The 16,492-nt window shown below is 37.2% G+C and overlaps 1 protein-coding gene across 1 annotated transcript; it reads right to left on the bottom strand.

The window, feature by feature from the left end:
* Nucleotides 1–335: 335 nt before the first annotated feature.
* Nucleotides 336–14,980, bottom strand: FAM117B (family with sequence similarity 117, member B). Its single transcript, XM_010290858.1, has 7 exons — nt 14,837–14,980; nt 9,891–9,983; nt 9,288–9,401; nt 5,322–5,465; nt 4,035–4,260; nt 3,101–3,221; nt 336–886 (listed from the first exon to the last, which is right to left on the bottom strand). Exons 1-7 carry the CDS (start codon nt 14,855–14,857, stop codon nt 571–573), a joined length of 1,035 nt encoding a protein of 344 aa, XP_010289160.1. The 5' UTR covers nt 14,858–14,980; the 3' UTR covers nt 336–570.
* Nucleotides 14,981–16,492: the final 1,512 nt, after the last annotated feature.

The raw sequence follows: 16,492 nt of genomic DNA, 5'->3' as shown, positions 1-16,492 counted from the left end.
TAAAACAGCCAAGTAAAAAAGACCCTTCCCTACAAAAACAAAAGGGGGGAGGGGGGGGAATTGTTACCAGGAAAGTGTCTTCTAAACACCATCTGCTACGCACCAAAAAGGCAAATTTTTGTTACAAAATACACATTTTCATACAAAAGACATCTTGCAAAACCATCTAATTGCCCCTCCCTCTGCAGATTACAATGGTAAATGGGATCAGCTGGTTGGTCTTGAGATTTTTGTTTTAATGGGAAAAAAGTCAAAGGACACACAGCATCACAACAACTGGTCCTTTAAATGCCAAAGGATTATGACAGTCTTTGCTTCCACCAGTGTTTAAAAAAAGAGCAGAAGAGAAACAGAACCAGTCTTCATAAGCAGAAAGTGCAACAGAGTATCAGCTGCTGCATCCTCCTGAACTCCTCAATGTGCTACCAAACTGTCAATTATACAAATAGTTCAATTATGACAGTGTCATAAATTGTTAAAACAATGCAAATAGTGTGATCAGAAAGGTCCAGTCAACTGGTCCAATTCTTTCCCAGTAGTTGCCCAGAAAAATGTTAAGACAATCTAAATCTAGCCTTCAGCTTCCTCAATATGTCCCGATTGCTGGAGTATAGAGGTCGGTATTACTGTACTTGTTCCACGAGAGATCCTGTCTTGATCTGTGTTTGTAGACAAGGAAGCCATAGAAATGGGCTGTAACAAACTGGGTGTCATGCTGGAGGAGACAGTCAGACTGTGTGTAGTGCCCTTAAGTGTGAGATCCTGTGTGGGAAGAAGTGGCTTGAGGATGCTGACAAGACAGAAAGCAGAGCCACTTTTAGGAATGAAATTCACTTTGTTCTTGTCAGGGCAGTAGAAGGCTGGAATTTCATGCAACGGCTTTGGCCTAGAAATAAAATACAGTATTTTAAAATTACATTGAACAATCGAATTCCATCAGTGGCAGGTATGTATTGCCAAATACGTCGCCAGAGACAAGCTGAGGTTTAAACTTGAAGTATTTAAACTACTCACTAATGCCTTGATGACACTCCCACCACACAATGGCAAGGTGGTTTAAACTGCTTGTTTACAGGCTGTCTCCAAACCCAGGGAAGACACTAGCTTCACATCGCAATCACAAACCCTGACCATGAATTGGCACATGCAATACATGAGAGGTTATTCTCAATCACATTCTCCAGAAACTTTCACAACCCAACAAGTTCTGCCCCACACACAGATACTCTTTATACAGCAAGCCTTGTGAAAGAAAGCTGGCATAGCAACGCTCCTAGTAGTGCGTATCTCAGAGCTGTTCATGATCACAGAGGGATCCCCTTTTCTAGACTTTTGCCTCTTTTGCACATGCACCTGAGTGTGACCTGAATCTCTGTAAGATGAGCCCATCATACTTAAAAACTCAATGCAGACAGTAAAACGTAGTATGCCCAAAGTAGCATTCATGATCACATACCTATAACTGGGAAATAAGTGTGGAACACACATTTAGAACCTGACTTGCAGCTTTTCCATCTCAGCCTATAATTCAACCAACTCAGAGTCATGCTTTATAGAAGACAGAGCTGGAAGGGAAATTGTGGATAGCACAGGAATGCTTTCTGTGTCTATCTCTACTCCTGCAATGTAGATCTAAGCTAGTCTATCTCCACTTTAAGATCAAACTATGGGAATCTGTTCCAAAGCCACTCTTTCCTGCTGGAAAATAGCCATCAGAAATTTATACTCAGTTTTTCTTGTTAACAGAATTGTCCTTTAGCCTATAACCTCCCCCTCTCTTCCATGTGTTTGTAAGACAGTCATATGCATCTCTATCTTCATTCTAGTAGGCCAAGCAAGCCAATCTGCCAGTCTACTCTTCTAGGAGATACTCTACTCTGAAAAGTAATTCTGTTCATGACATACAGTACATTTCCATGCTAGCTGATTCTTCAAGTATCCAGAAAATTCAGCCCCATTTATAATTTTTTTCCCAGATGAGAATCCTGTAAACTTCAAATAGAAATAATGTTAAACAAAGGTTGAGCTTTAAGTAGTTACACTTATGTATTCCAGGTACATGCAAGTACCAGGTGTGAGAACGATTTTTGCATGAGACTGCAGTGTCCAACAACTGCCACAAGCAGGTAACAACTTCTGTAGCAGCCTGCTTCACTCTACAGCAAAACAGTCCTACAGCTATGTAGCAAGGACATCCAAAAAGAAATGCAAATGCAAGTCAAATCACAATAGATTATGTTCTTGGAGCAAGTTAAGACTATCTAATCTATTTGCAACACAGTTTACACACTTAAAATAGAGACAGGTAACTTAAGTTACTGTAACCCTTTCCACGTTGCTACGGAGAGGCCACAGGGACCTCTCAAAATCCATTTGCAGAGATCTGAGATGGAAAATACACAAAGGTAGCTATAATTTTTTTTAATTACTACTTATACTAGATGGCATTGCTGAGAATATGGCATAAGAGAATTATAACCAAATTATACTCTTTGTGTGATAAAATGAGGTTTTTTACTATAGGTTAAGATTCTTGCATCCAAGTGACATAAGGGTATAAAAACTCCACTGAAAATAATAATAAAAAACCCCACAAAATCCCCAGAATATTCCCAAATTACAAAAGTTGGCTTTTTCAGAATAACCAAACCATCAAATACTCAGGGTGAAATATACTCCTCTGTCACTAAACATTTCACAACTACATAGATGTAGCTGAAAAGAATATGGTCTTCAGAGTCTGAATTACTGGATGTGCCTGTCAAAGCTGTGACATGTATTAGCTGAGGCACCTGCATTACAGCTTCTTAGTACATCTCTCTGCACCTGATTATTTGCGTTCCTCCCTCACTATCTGCCAGTAAGAGACAGTCCTCTCAAGTTATGCTGGTTTAAGAAAAAAGTCTCTCAAGATTTTTACTTTAACACAAAATTCCAGCAATAAAACACGTATGTACCAGTATGCAGTCACACAAAACAACAGAGATCAGGCTGTTAGCATGGTTTTAGCAACTGGACTAATAATTTTGATCTGACACAAAATCAATAAAACAATGGGTAATGCTGAATGTTATTTCTTATGTAGTAAAGATCAACTTACAAGCTTTCCTCAAAGACTTTCACCTTTTCACAGCCCTCTGGAGGTTCACGCTTGAACATGTAGCTGTTGTTGGGTTTTGGTGAGGTAGCATATTTTGGCAAGGGAGAATTATTCCCATTCTCTGCAGGAACAGAGTATCTCATTACTTAAACACGTTACACTATAAAAAACCAGTAGCTATCTTTAAATGCCCCCCAAATAGAAACCCACTTCATTACCAATGTTATAAGATTAAGAAACATTTTCATTTGCCTCCAAGTCTTCATTTGCAAATAAGCTTTCTTATCTCGATCCCTTTCCTCCTTTCTATTTCTACTTGTATTATTTTCAGGCTCCTCTGCAATCTCTGTTCATTCCTGGACACTTTCAGTTTTTAACTGCAAACCTGAATCTATGCTCCTGTGCTGTCACCATCTAGCCAAAAGAAATGGGCGGAAGCCATATTCCTTAAAAACCAGAATAGGTTTATGTTGAATTGTAAAATTCTCCTAGTATCTCTCATATTATTTCCAATAAAAAGGAGTAATTAAAAAACCCCAAACAGTTAAAACTTTTATGGGTGCATGTAGGAAATGCTGTAATGTTGCCCATTTTGTCTGAGATCATAAAAAATACCTGACCCAAGCAACAGGACTAGCCTACTTTGCTGTTCCACCTGTCACTGTACACTCTTGCTTCTTCAACTTGCTTAAAGTACTTCAAGAATCTATTATTAAAAACCAAGCATATTCCTTAGTCACATCTATCCAGCTTCAATTACAGAGCACTAGATATGTGTGCACACAGTATTTGGAGCAATTTGGAAAAAACATATCACTTAAAAAAAATGTTCTACCATTTCTCCATGGATGTGGAAACAAAACCTCTCTTTACTACATGTTCATCCACATAGCAGTGAGTTTAGCATTGCTGAACTTTTAAAGTTACACAGTACCTTTATCTCTGGAATCAGCAAGAAGATCATCTGTAGAACATGGACTTTCCTCACTGCCTTCATTAGAGATGGTAAGAAATGAGGTTGGAGATACTGACTGGGAACGGCTGCTGTTGTTACTACCCCTGTCTGCTCCACCAGGCGTTTGAGTATCAATGCTGCGAGTACTACTACTACGCTGAACCAACGGAGGTGGTGCACGATGTCCATCTGGAATATCTTGAGGCTGTTAAAAATAGAAGGTGTCAGATGGCTGCTCTTGTCTGGTTAGCAATCTCTCTAAATCCAGTAATGCTGAGGGGTTTTTCAGGTTTTGTAAAACTGTTTGAAGTAGAACATTTTATTCATTACACAAGACTCCCAACAGACTATAAGTCAGGTTCAGAAATGAAGGACAACAATTTTCAAGAATTCACAGAATCACTGAGGTTGGAAGGGACCTCTTGAGATTACTTAGTCCAACGCCCCTGCTCAAGCACAGTCAGCCAGAGCAGTCTGTCCGGGACTGTGTCCAGTCAGGTTTTGAATATCTCCACAGTGATTCCACAACCTCCCAGGGCAACCTGCTCCAGTTTTGAGCACCCTCACACAGTTTAAAAAAAATGGAAAGAAAGAAGGAAGGAAAGAATTTTTCTTGTGTTCATATTGAATTTAATGGTTTTTAGTTTATGCCCATTGCCTCTTGCCCTGTCATTGGACACTACTGAGAAGAGTCCTGCTCCCTCTTTTTCATTCCTGCACATCAGATTATTTATACACACTGATAAGATCCCCCTGAGCTTTCTCTTCTCAAGGCTGAACAGTCCCCGCTCTCTTAGCCTTTCCTCATATGAAAGACATTCCAGTCCCTTAATCATCTTCGTGGCCTGTATTTCTGATACTTTATTACTAAATTTACCTCTAAAAGTACCTAAAAATAAAAATAAAGTTAAAAATGGGCAAGTTATGCTTCAACTGGGATGGGGGCAGTTCAGCAGAAGAAAAAGTTACTACAAAAACTCTCAAAACAGACCTTTTGTCTTTTCCCCTGCTTTACTTAGATTTCTGGTTTTTTTGGAAAACTAAATTGCATCACAGTAATCACAGAGAAAAAATGTTCAGATTCAAACTTTAACTCTTTCCTTCTTTTTGCTTTCAAGAGACTTTTCAACTACCTTTAATAAAGAATGCAAAATTAATTCCAGACAAATTTAATTCAAAGACTGTGAAAAATAAAGCTTATGACTTAAAAACCTCAAAGCAAAACCAAAATAATTATAGAAAGCAATCATGGTGGCAGATACATACAACAAGCTGTTCCTCTTTGTCTCCAGTCTCCTTAATTATTATCTCAATCTCCTGATTCAGCCCTTCCACACTGTTTCGGAATCGTGATCCTGTTGATTTGGTAATAGGTATCACAGGAATAAGAGCACTCTTTGGGATGGGAGCCTGAAGAACCAGAGACAGTGAGAAAGCAATGTAGATTTACTTACAAAACACAGTTACTATTTCTACTCAAAAGTAAACCTTTAAACAGAACACATCTACACCTCAGTATCAAGGACTTACATGAAACTATAGTGATTATGTTAAAAATGGATGTCATGACACTTAAAGTCACAGCAGAATTCCTGTGTAAAATTCCTAGAGTCTACGGCCTAGTGTGCTGTTATTGAAACATCTCCTCTACTGATTCAAGGACGGTAGCATTCTCACCTGGTCTTCAAGCAGTTTGTTTGTGGGTTTTATTTATTCTTCCTCTAAGTGACAAGACTGTGCATAGACAAACAGCAAAGCGTTGCAACTTTACATGTGAATTCTCAAAAAAACCCATGTAAAGTTAGTCTGGCAGAAAAAGTACGTTAGAAAAATGAATGTAGACAAGAGAATTCTAAGTTCAGATCATAATGCAGACTTATTCTCACAATCACAAAGCTCTAAGGCAACAAAACTTAAGAATGATATTGGTTTTGCTTTACCAAAACATTAGGAGAGCTATTTAAAAAAAAAAAAAAAAAGGACTTTTACAAGGACTACAAAAGCTTCTGTTCAGGAAATGCTTGTGACTGTTTATGTAAACAAAACCTAAACATTCTCATAATGTCCAAACTTGGAAAGATTTTTAAAAGTTTTGCTTGAAGATGAAAAAGAGAAAACAGAAACCACTGGAGAAGAGCACAAAAAAGTCTGCGAAAGGAACTAATTCTGTTCCAAACAAGGCCTTGGATCAACAATCCAGTAAACTAATATAGGTCAATATCCAGTTATAATACAGGTATATGAGAACAAGTTTAAGCACTAATAAAGACTGTTAATGCACCCAGTTATTAAATATGCATGCTTCTTTTAGTTTTAACTAGAAGAGTAAGCCATTTCCAAAATGTTAAACCAGAGTTTACCTGGTCTCTGTGAAGGGACTACTGAGGCAATTTCCTGACACATTTTCTCAGCCTTGTCAGGAATTCAACTCCTTGAGCTCAGAAATCTTTGTATGACCCTTTAGAGTTAAAAACTGCAAGTTTCCTTCACATTGGGCATGTAAAAAAATTTCAAAATATTCCAATCACTAGCTGCAAGTGCTTCCACACAGTCCTTCCCACAAATCCTGAAGGAACTGAGCAGCTGTCATAAATTCTAGTTTAGTAGTTCCCTAGAAAGGAATGAGAAAGCCTAGGAACTTTGCCCTTGATGCCTACAGTTAGAGATTTTCACTCTGACTTAGAAGGCAGCCTCTAAATGCCATTAATCTAAACCCTTCACTTACCCTTTTTGAAGCCTTTCGTAACTTCCCCCCTTCACAAGTAGCTCAGCACAGCTGGCATAAAATTTACCAAGAAAAATGGTTTGTTTTGTAACACAATGCTGGAAAAGCTACTTTGCCTCAGTTTATATTTTGTAGTCTGTTTCACAAGCCCAAAACCTAATTATTTGTTGTGCAATATTTTATTCACATATTCTAAAATTTGGCAGAATGCAAAAGACCTCCATATAACAAGCAAAATTTCATGAGCATAATAATAAAGTAATTATGATGTTTAAAAAATTATATACATAAGGGGGGGGGAGTATTTTTCAGAGTAGAAGCACCACCCTTCATTTTCAAAATTAAAAACCACTAAGGATTATCTATATTAAAGTGACAATAGCTTAGCGTTCAGAAACCTACAGATTTGTAGAATACCAAGCCAAACCTGTTAGACTGCATGTAATTCTCCAGTATACTGAAAGGCCTACACCAAAAGTTCCTCAATACACTTTTTTTTTTGTTAAAATGCCTCAATTACCCACAAGTACAGAACAAATCTTCAAACAAGTCTTACAAAGTTGGATAAAATACCCGCACTGAGTATTTTGACCTGCCTGCCTCCTCCCCCCTGCCCCGGTATGTCTCACCAATTTTTCATAAACTTTCTTACAAAGAAAAGGATTAGGTCATTTATTTGTCTTTCTTCTTTCACCATTTTGGACTGTTCTGACTTGAGCTACAGCAGTCACTAAGGTTAGCAGCATGCTACACTGCACCTGTACTTCAGTAAAACAGACCAAACTATAGGAATGTGTACTAGACAGCCTGTTTCAAATTCAAACTGTTCTTCTGCTATACAGAAGAAGAGGAGGAAACAGTTTCTGTTTTGACATTTAAAGGGTCTGAAGAAGTAATTCCTAAATTGTTAAACCAAAAAATGTAATTCTAAAAAAATTCCTACAAACAATACTTCTACTAGCACAGAACTCAAACTAATAACAAACTGAATTCAAGAGCAACTTACAGCCTGAAAATTCATGACTCCTAATTAAATGAACTACAGCAGGGATAAGTTAGGGTCTGAGACAAAAGATGCTACTGATTTTTATACAAAGCAGCAGTTAAGAAGAACAGTGCAGGAGAAATTCAAAACACTCTTCTACTTTCTTATTCCCAGTCTTGAAGTGTAACAGATTCACTCAGACACCTGACTTCTAGCTACGAAAGAACCTGGCTGCTCAGGACTGTATGTATGGTTCTGCCTTCCATTTTTTATTTCACCCTTTATCAGAATGGGTAAGTACCTGTAGAGCAGGACAAATGCTGATGCCACAACAGCTTCCCTCCCTGGCCTAAAATATTTCCAGAAGGATGGAACAACAGACAGGAAATAATTTTCATTAACTGGTATCAAAGTACAGTATTTATTAGAACAATGCTAGCTGCATTTCAGCAGTAATTGGGACTACGATTAGATTTGCAGAGAAGCTTCACAGCTGAAGTACTTTCTCAATTCACAACACTGACAGTTCCACAGTTTCTTTCAACTACACTAACTTGCAAGGTAATTGTGAGGAATTTGTTCTTTTTGTAACTTTTAAAAAAAAATTGTGTTTCTGTCATAAATATACATTCAGGAGATATCAGGGGGTGGGGGGAAGAGGAGTTTTCTTCTGAAAAAAATTACCAAACTTTCTTATTGATTTTCTTAAAGGTATTCAAGAAAAACAGACTTGAAAAATGGTATGTGTGTCTAAAAGCCTGTAATTTTTTCCACCTGCTACCAATTAAGCTAAAAATATTACCACTCTACGAACCTGACCTCATTAAGAGTCTTGAGATAAAACTACAACTGCACACAAAACATGTGATTGCCCAACCATCACAATTTTTGAAGTGATTACTACTTAAAAGTCTCAAGGCATGATAAATGGGGGGGGATCTTACAAAGGCTGAAGCCATCAAAAGTATAAACACTTTTAATAGAGTACATAAAAATCCCATTGAATAGCCTTTTGTCAGGTAAGCTCTCTCAGTCAGTTCATCATAGCATTAGACAAGTCTTATTGTCAAGACACAAAACGTGATCAGCAAACAGTACAATTTTTGAGTGTATAATTTTACCACCAGTTTGCTCCATGCCATATTCTACATGCAAATTTATAATTCTTACAGCAATGATAATGAAAAAGACCATCTATGGTTTCAGATTAAACTTATCTGTCATCCTTTTGTAGAGTTTGCAGAATGCACTTTAAGAGTCTTGCTTTAAGGAAGGATCTAACGATGTGAAATTCTTGGAAAGCGGGAGTCCAAAGCCAACGCAGCCAAGTAACAAAAAGATCCAGGGCCCCATACACTCAAGGAAGACCAAGGAAAGGGATCTGTTTCATAGAATTCACCTACAACTATAACATCTTCGCCAGTACGTGGTATTTCTACATTCCCTTAGACAAATCACAGCCTTGAAAGGAGTTAAAAACAGTATTAGCTACCCACTATGTCCAAAAAGAGCACAGTCTTACCTGACTATGGTTAATGGCTGTGTGGTTACCATGAAATGGAGACTGTCTGTCTTTATCGCGATGATGCCTGCTGCTGTGTTTGCTTCTCTGCAACTGTTGGCGCAACTTTGCAATCTAATAAAGGAAAAACTCACATTAGATTTCACTAGACATATTCAGGTACACGTATAGTTTCATCGATTTATTCCATCACTTAGTTAAAATTCTTTACTACCACAACATTCATAATTATTGCCAGAACTAAATTAGACTCAAGTTCTACCAGTTCAGCTAAAGCCCAGAAGATACCTCTGGAGGTTTACTGAAAGACCAAAGTTTGAAAGTAGTTTGATCACTTCTGTATTTCTTCCTTTAATGAAGGATATCACTTTCATTTGACACTTTCTTTCCCACACATTCAGATTAAAAATTTTAATAGTCCTGTATTATTAAATGGAATCAATACCAAATGAACAGCTATTTCTTTTTTTTTTTTACCAAGCCCACAATCTGTATAATAAAACAAAGCAGTACAATATTAATGCCTTCCTGAAAACTCACAGTAACAGTGCACACTAGTAAAAAATTTAATCCAAATGTATCTCAAATAATAGCATTTCTGACCTCCTTGAGTTGATCATTACTGCCCCATGATGCTGAACGTTTGTGTGAGCTTCTCTTCTTTTCCAAGTATTCTTCAGCCCAGGCACTTTCTGTCTGCAGCAAGAAGATTACAAGATTAATTTTAAAAAGGTAACTGCTACTTTCTGGCAGAGTATTTTGAGACAAATTAGAAGAGAGAACAGTGCTAAGACTTGCTAGATTCAGAACTGCGAGTGAAAAGCAGTCACTGACTAGAAGTCTTTCTGACAAGTATGAAAAACTGAAGTGACACTATGTAATTTGAAGGAAAAAAAAAAAAAGGCACAAAACCCCAACTTCCAGACCTACTCTAATACAGGCATGTGCTAGTTTCCCTTACAAATTATTGAGCATAAGGCAGTATTAACAGCCACATATACCACAAGCTGCTACAGTTCTGAAGTACCAGTCTGGCAGTGCTGAATTTGGGGGAGATTGTATATTTTATTTCCTGCACAGATGCTGACCTTGTAATTTCTGATACATTAGCAAGGGTAGCTTGGTGTAAACCTTGTGAAAGCCTGCACTAGTACATCTTCACAATCATGTTCTTTCTCAGAAAAATGGGAAAGAGGGAGGCAAGGCACATAAGCACCACTAGAGTGCAAAGCAGGGAATTAATTTATTAATGCCTCAAAGGGCTTCAGGTTCATAGGTGTCTCAGGCCAAGCAGAAAGCAAGTTAACATTTAATAAAGAAACTTGCACACATACTGTGGTGAAAAAGTTCTAAGAAATTCCAAGTATCATTAAGACAAACTGTATTCATTTAAGATAGCAAAATGCACAGGCAAGCCTGTGATAATACTGCATGCTCTATGGACAGTTTTTATTCCCACCTAACCATGTCCAGAATGGCCTTCAAAAGCAGTGACCTGTAAAGGCTCTAAGAGGAGGAATAGTAACATTTATCAGGAATTTCCATGCAGTCACAAGAAATGTACCTAATGAAGCAGGGGGAAGGATTTCTGGAAGAAGCTTACACACTGAAAGAGACAGTGAATTCCTTTAAATTCACTGTTGCCACAATGCAGTTCTTGTCACACAGTGGTGATCTAGCTAACTCACCCTTAGGAGTCATTGATATCTCACTTTCTCCTACAGACAGGAACTTGATTGCCTCAAAGACTTCACGCCTACAGTGTGCAACAGTTGTTCTTCCATTTGGGACTAACAGCTTGCAAGCCACAAGCTGACCTTACTTATCCCATCCGTACTCAGAACGCAAACTCACAAGGCCTTCAATGATGTGGTATTAATCCCCATTTTGTAGGGAAAATGGAGGACTAACTCCAAACATACAGCTTGCAAGTCCCATTGGCTTCAGTTACAAATACAAGTTTCATAAAAATGAAACCTCCACTATCAGCAGTTTTTCCAACTTAATCATTCCAAATCAAAAACTGACTAGGGCAAATCTGAATAATAAAGTTAGTAGGGCTGCTTTGGAATTCCTATTTCATAGCAAAATCAGAATCCATCAGTATCTATTTTTCTAGAAAGGCACTCACTTATCTTCATAATAAAACAGAATAATTGATAACCCCCATTCCCATGTATCAGTCTTTGCCTAGTCAGTTCTCAAATGTCAATCTGGAGTCTCATCCTATCGTCTAGCTCCTGGAACAGTAAATTTTAGCCACTAGTTCTAACTTCCAAACTCAGCACAACCACTACACTTGCCTACAGGAATCTAATTAACACTCTAATCAGTCCTTGCATTTAATTCACATTTGAGACTTTCACTTAAGATTCAAGACCTATTTCATAAATTAATATGTGATTCATTTTAAAGGATTAAAGGTTGCTTTGATGCTTACCCTCAAAACAAATAGTTAGAAATCTTTTTAGAGCAAGAGTAGGTATAAAACATTAAATCATAGGAAACCTTTACACCAGGACAGAAATGTAACATTATTTTAGCAGGTCTCCTCCTACTTGTTCCCCGTATTTTGTTTGTAATGCTTATTTCCAAAAAACACAGACCCCATAACCAATGGACAAAGAAGGATTTCTATTTCTCTAGGTTCTTAAAAGTACCACTACTTGCTGCTTATCAGCTGTTACCATTTGCAATATCCTTCTGCCTGTTCTAGAATTACAAAGATAAATGAGTTTAAGGCTAAATTTATCACAGATAGTGGAACACTTAAGAAAAAAGTCTCAGAGGGAAAAAATTTCGCAGTTGAAATTCTTTAAGAATTAAAAAATATAAAGCAATTGTCTCATTTTAACTTGCATTTTGACAAAGCTATATTTCAAACAACCGCAGGCAAAGCCAAACAGGTTTGATTCAAAGGGAAAAAGGCACAAGATTACAAATACCTGTTTTAGCAGCACTTAAAACAATATCTACATGTATGAATTCTAGGCAGACCCTAGGAAGCTCAATAATATACTTACTCATCATCCAACAAACATTCTGCTTGTACATAATTCAGTCTGGTTTTATAGACAGTTTTCATCAAAATAATCAGTCAAAGCAGGAGCCTGATATATAGTCAGTTTCTGCATGACCTGGGATCTCTTACACAGTTCTCAGCTATGACCTATGGGCACCTCTATAATAGCTTAGTGTGTCATATACACATAGACATAGCTAGAGTGTGTCACTAATTGCTGTCTCTTCCCAGTCCACTTCCTGAATGACTCTACTCCCTAGGCCATAAACCTGCAGAATTAAGATATCCTGCTAACTCAACTTGAAAATGTTTTGTATCAACAGATACAATTCCTATTCCCTAAACTTTTGAAATCTGAACACATCCATTTCATGTCAGACTTTGTGAAATCTGAAATTACACCCTGGAGCCAGAATACCTCAAGTGAAACTATCCAAACACCACATCTTCAGAAACGCTAAACAATACAAATGGAGAGCCTATAATATCTTGGGAAACTAACTATTGGAAATCACATTTTAAACTCGTCCCTAGCTCAAATGATTGCTCTCAAGCACACCAGAAAGATTAAAAGCAATGATGTCTCATCACTGTCATATCAATACAAGCTTTGGACATACAGATATACATCTGTATCCCAAAATTTTCTACTGCTTTGGTAAGTTTTAAATTAGGAAGTGCAAACAGATCATTCTATTTCCCTCAGCAGTATACCAACATCAATCACCACTAAATATACTAGTTCTGCAGAAATATCCAATGACCTTTTACAGTCTTCCTATTAACCTTTGTAAATATGCTTCCCCTTGTATATGAAAGCCCCACTACTGTAGCAGCTAGATGTGTCAGAATTGGAAGAAGACAACAAAAGAAGAATGTAAGCCAAAAAGGGTCATGTCAGACCTAGCTGGAAAATAGAGAGATTATAAAAGCCCAACCATGACTCAGATTAAACCAAAATTAAGTAGAAAGAGATCAAAAGAACATAGCAAATACTTTGGCAGTAGTATAGAAATATAATTATTTTTTTAAAAAAGTATTATCCTATGAAATCAAATATGAAAATAAATAGCTAAGGCACCCACATTGGTTTAGTTCTGTCCTTTAACGATGCCTTTTAAAAGCTAAGCATGAACAGTAATTCCTTGTATTTATACACCTGCCTTCATCTTCCTCCTCTTACTATGATTTACTTACCTTTTCCACTCCATCTTCTAATAATTTTTCCAATTAGTTTTCTTGCAGACAAAACTTGTTCCTCAGCTCTCCTTTCTTCACTGGTTTCTAATTCCACCTTATCCACATGGGCATATTCCCCTGCAAAACACCTTACTTTTCTACTGATCTGCTCTTCAAATTGTGGCCCTTTCTGCAAAATGTTGTGCATCTTGAGAAGGCCATACAGTAACAACCAACACTGCAGACATAATCTGCTCAACACCCTACACATTTGAGTAGACAGGACACTGAACCTCTGTGGCCACATTTTTGTTATTATTACCAAACCTAAGGCAGGCTCAAACTCAAGTACGTCCCACATGCCATCAGTTTCTATTCCAACTGCATTTTGCTTATGTTCTTATTACGGAATTGGTGGAGACCTATTGTTGAAACCACGCTCTAGGAATAGGGATTTAAAACCTGATATGCTTGTCTTTCTTCCACACTACAAGATGGAGAAATGCACTGCCAGACTGCATCCACGGAGGGATAAATTAAACACTTGGATATTTTATGGAAAAATCCACCTTGAGTAACTTCTGCATACAGCAGGATACCATGTAACAACAGGTCCCTTTAAGGAGAATAATAAAACAACTGTCTTAAGTGTATAATCTTGTAAGACTAGTTTCATTCAATTGTTTGTTGGTTCTGTCTTTACAGGTGGCATAGGACTGAACCATTAAAACCTTGTGAAATTTTGTCAATTTGTTGAAGTTTATTGGCAAATCATGTACTTTTTAAAATACTTTCCAGTTGACCTAAATTTGAACATCATTCACAGTTCAATGAGGCAGCTCTTCAATGTATATAATTCTATACTTGGTGCATAGATTTCAGGTGAACTAAGGCCTTTTACAGAGGATGAACAGCGTATCCTTGAAAAGGCTAGTGTAACTTTTATGCAGGCACAACAGAAGCTTTTTTTTTATTCCGTTTTAAGACAAACATATGTATAAGGACTCACTAAGTTCTCTTGTTAAATTTAAACTAAATAGTACTTAACACCAGTGCAATCTAGTGTACACTGTAAGAACAATGAGAAAACAGATGTGCAATATACCAGTGTTTTTCAGAGGCAAAAAGAAAGTGGAACTCTTAACAGATATAATAGTTCACAGCCTTTTCTTAGAGAAGAATGCAAATAATCCACATACGTAAGAGCAAATGTAGGATTCTTGCAATTTGAAAGTGAATAGGCACTTGCAAGCAAGAAAGCTAAAGTGATTGTTTTCAAGGGAACAGCTTCTTACATTTGAACCCTGTCTTCACATTTAAATACTCCAAAGACAAAAATCTGTCCTACCTGTGTGGCTTTGTCTCTCATACATGGAGCAGCTTGTCCATGATTATCACGAGGCCACTGTCCAGCAAGGTATGGAGCAGCAAGCGTATCCAATGAGGAAGTCCGGCGAATAATACTGGAAGGGCTCGATGAAGGTGGTCTTGATTTCTCAGCTAGAATGAGAACACTTGATTAGAAAGAAAGGCAGAGAGCTTAATTATTTAATTGCCTACAAGAAATCATATCAAATTGAAACTACTATGTTATTATGTATACAACAAGATACTTTTAATATAGGAATTAAGTTTGTCTAACCCTTAGATCCAGATGTCAACTTTGATAAGGTAACGCTTTACATTTTACAAGATAATGGAGACACCTCCTCCCTTTACATGCTACTTTGTAACTACATTCATATTTGTCTGACACTACACCTTCTGCAACACCTCATTTTTAGTGTTTGTATTGGTAACACTTTTCAGAACAATTTAGATACTAACAGGAACCGATATTGAAAAAGGTTAAATATAAGAAACACAGGAAGTAACATGAGAAGGAAGAATATGGTTTAAAAAAAAAAAAATTTCCATCTATCCCATCTGCCAATGGTATCTTAAGTAAAGTGGCAGTAAAAGACTACACCACAACCTAGTAAGTGTAAACACTGTGAAGAAAGGTTCTTCAAAATAGTAATTGATGTTTGTTAAATTAAAGAGACTGACAAGCAGGAAAGACCCAGGGTTTAGATATACATATATACTCAAACTATTTGTTACTAGCTATTCTAGATGTAAAATGCAAATCCAGAGCTCACAATGATCTAAGCTTACTATCAATTCATCTACTCCCCACAGAATTACACCTGAAAGAATCATGTATTAATTTTACCTATAATAAATACAAAAGCCTAAAACAAATGGCTAGAACACAGCACACAAGATAGAGAGATCAGATGGAAGCTTTATAAGGGCACTGGAAAAACTCAGTCATATGTCCTTCCTGTCTGTGCCTTAGGATGAATTCTGCACTCATGGTATAAATAACAGCAATTTGTATTCTACATAAACTCACTTATGGGCAAATGAAATTGTGCCTGATTAGTGTCTGACTACTAGCTGGAAAACAAAACCACTGAAATCTGGACTTCTGATGGCAATTTCTAAGCTGTTTCAATCCACCAAAGATACATAAATATTAATAAAACCTTGCAGGTATAGATTTCAGTGGTGTGGCCAACATCTTAGCCTCATAGAACACCAGCCTTTCAAATGCAAGTCTGGTGACATTCTATACTAAATATCCTCATGCAAATTTTGCATTAGAAATGTACACATTGAAAGTGTGGAAAATATTTCAATTCAACTATAAGGGAATAATTATTAGCACTATAATCATCCAGAAACCTCAGCTAGTTTATTATTTCTACTAGTACCAACAATGATAAAATCTTAGTACTGAGCTCACCGCAGATCTGCTCTCGGGAAGTAGCAGCAAATTTCAATTTTGGGGTTACCATGCACTTAAGACCTCTGTATCAAAGACGTTCTCTGACTGCTACGACTACTACCATACAGCATACTGAAAGGTCTGTTTATATCAGAAGATTCCAAAATGATTCCTTCTGTCTGTACCATTGGAGACTGTTGCATGCTAATGCAACATGTCATTCCTTAAAAA

Source organism: Phaethon lepturus, unplaced genomic scaffold, assembly GCF_000687285.1.
Source record: "Phaethon lepturus isolate BGI_N335 unplaced genomic scaffold, ASM68728v1 scaffold15157, whole genome shotgun sequence".
In the NCBI taxonomy this organism is placed as follows: Eukaryota; Metazoa; Chordata; class Aves; order Phaethontiformes; family Phaethontidae; genus Phaethon; species Phaethon lepturus.
The sequence above is the reverse complement of the archived record's forward strand: the minus strand, read 5'-3'. Positions and strand labels throughout refer to the sequence as shown.

Coding starts and splice junctions, on each gene's coding strand:
- FAM117B (XM_010290858.1), bottom strand. CDS start 14,857: ATGAGAGACAAAGCCACACAG. Junction 5,466..9,287: donor CAGCCATTAACCATAGTCAG/GTAAGACTGTGC, acceptor CTGGTTCTTCAG/GCTCCCATCCCAAAGAGTGC. Junction 4,261..5,321: donor ACAAAGAGGAACAGCTTGTT/GTATGTATCTGC, acceptor TATTTTTAACAG/CCTCAAGATATTCCAGATGG.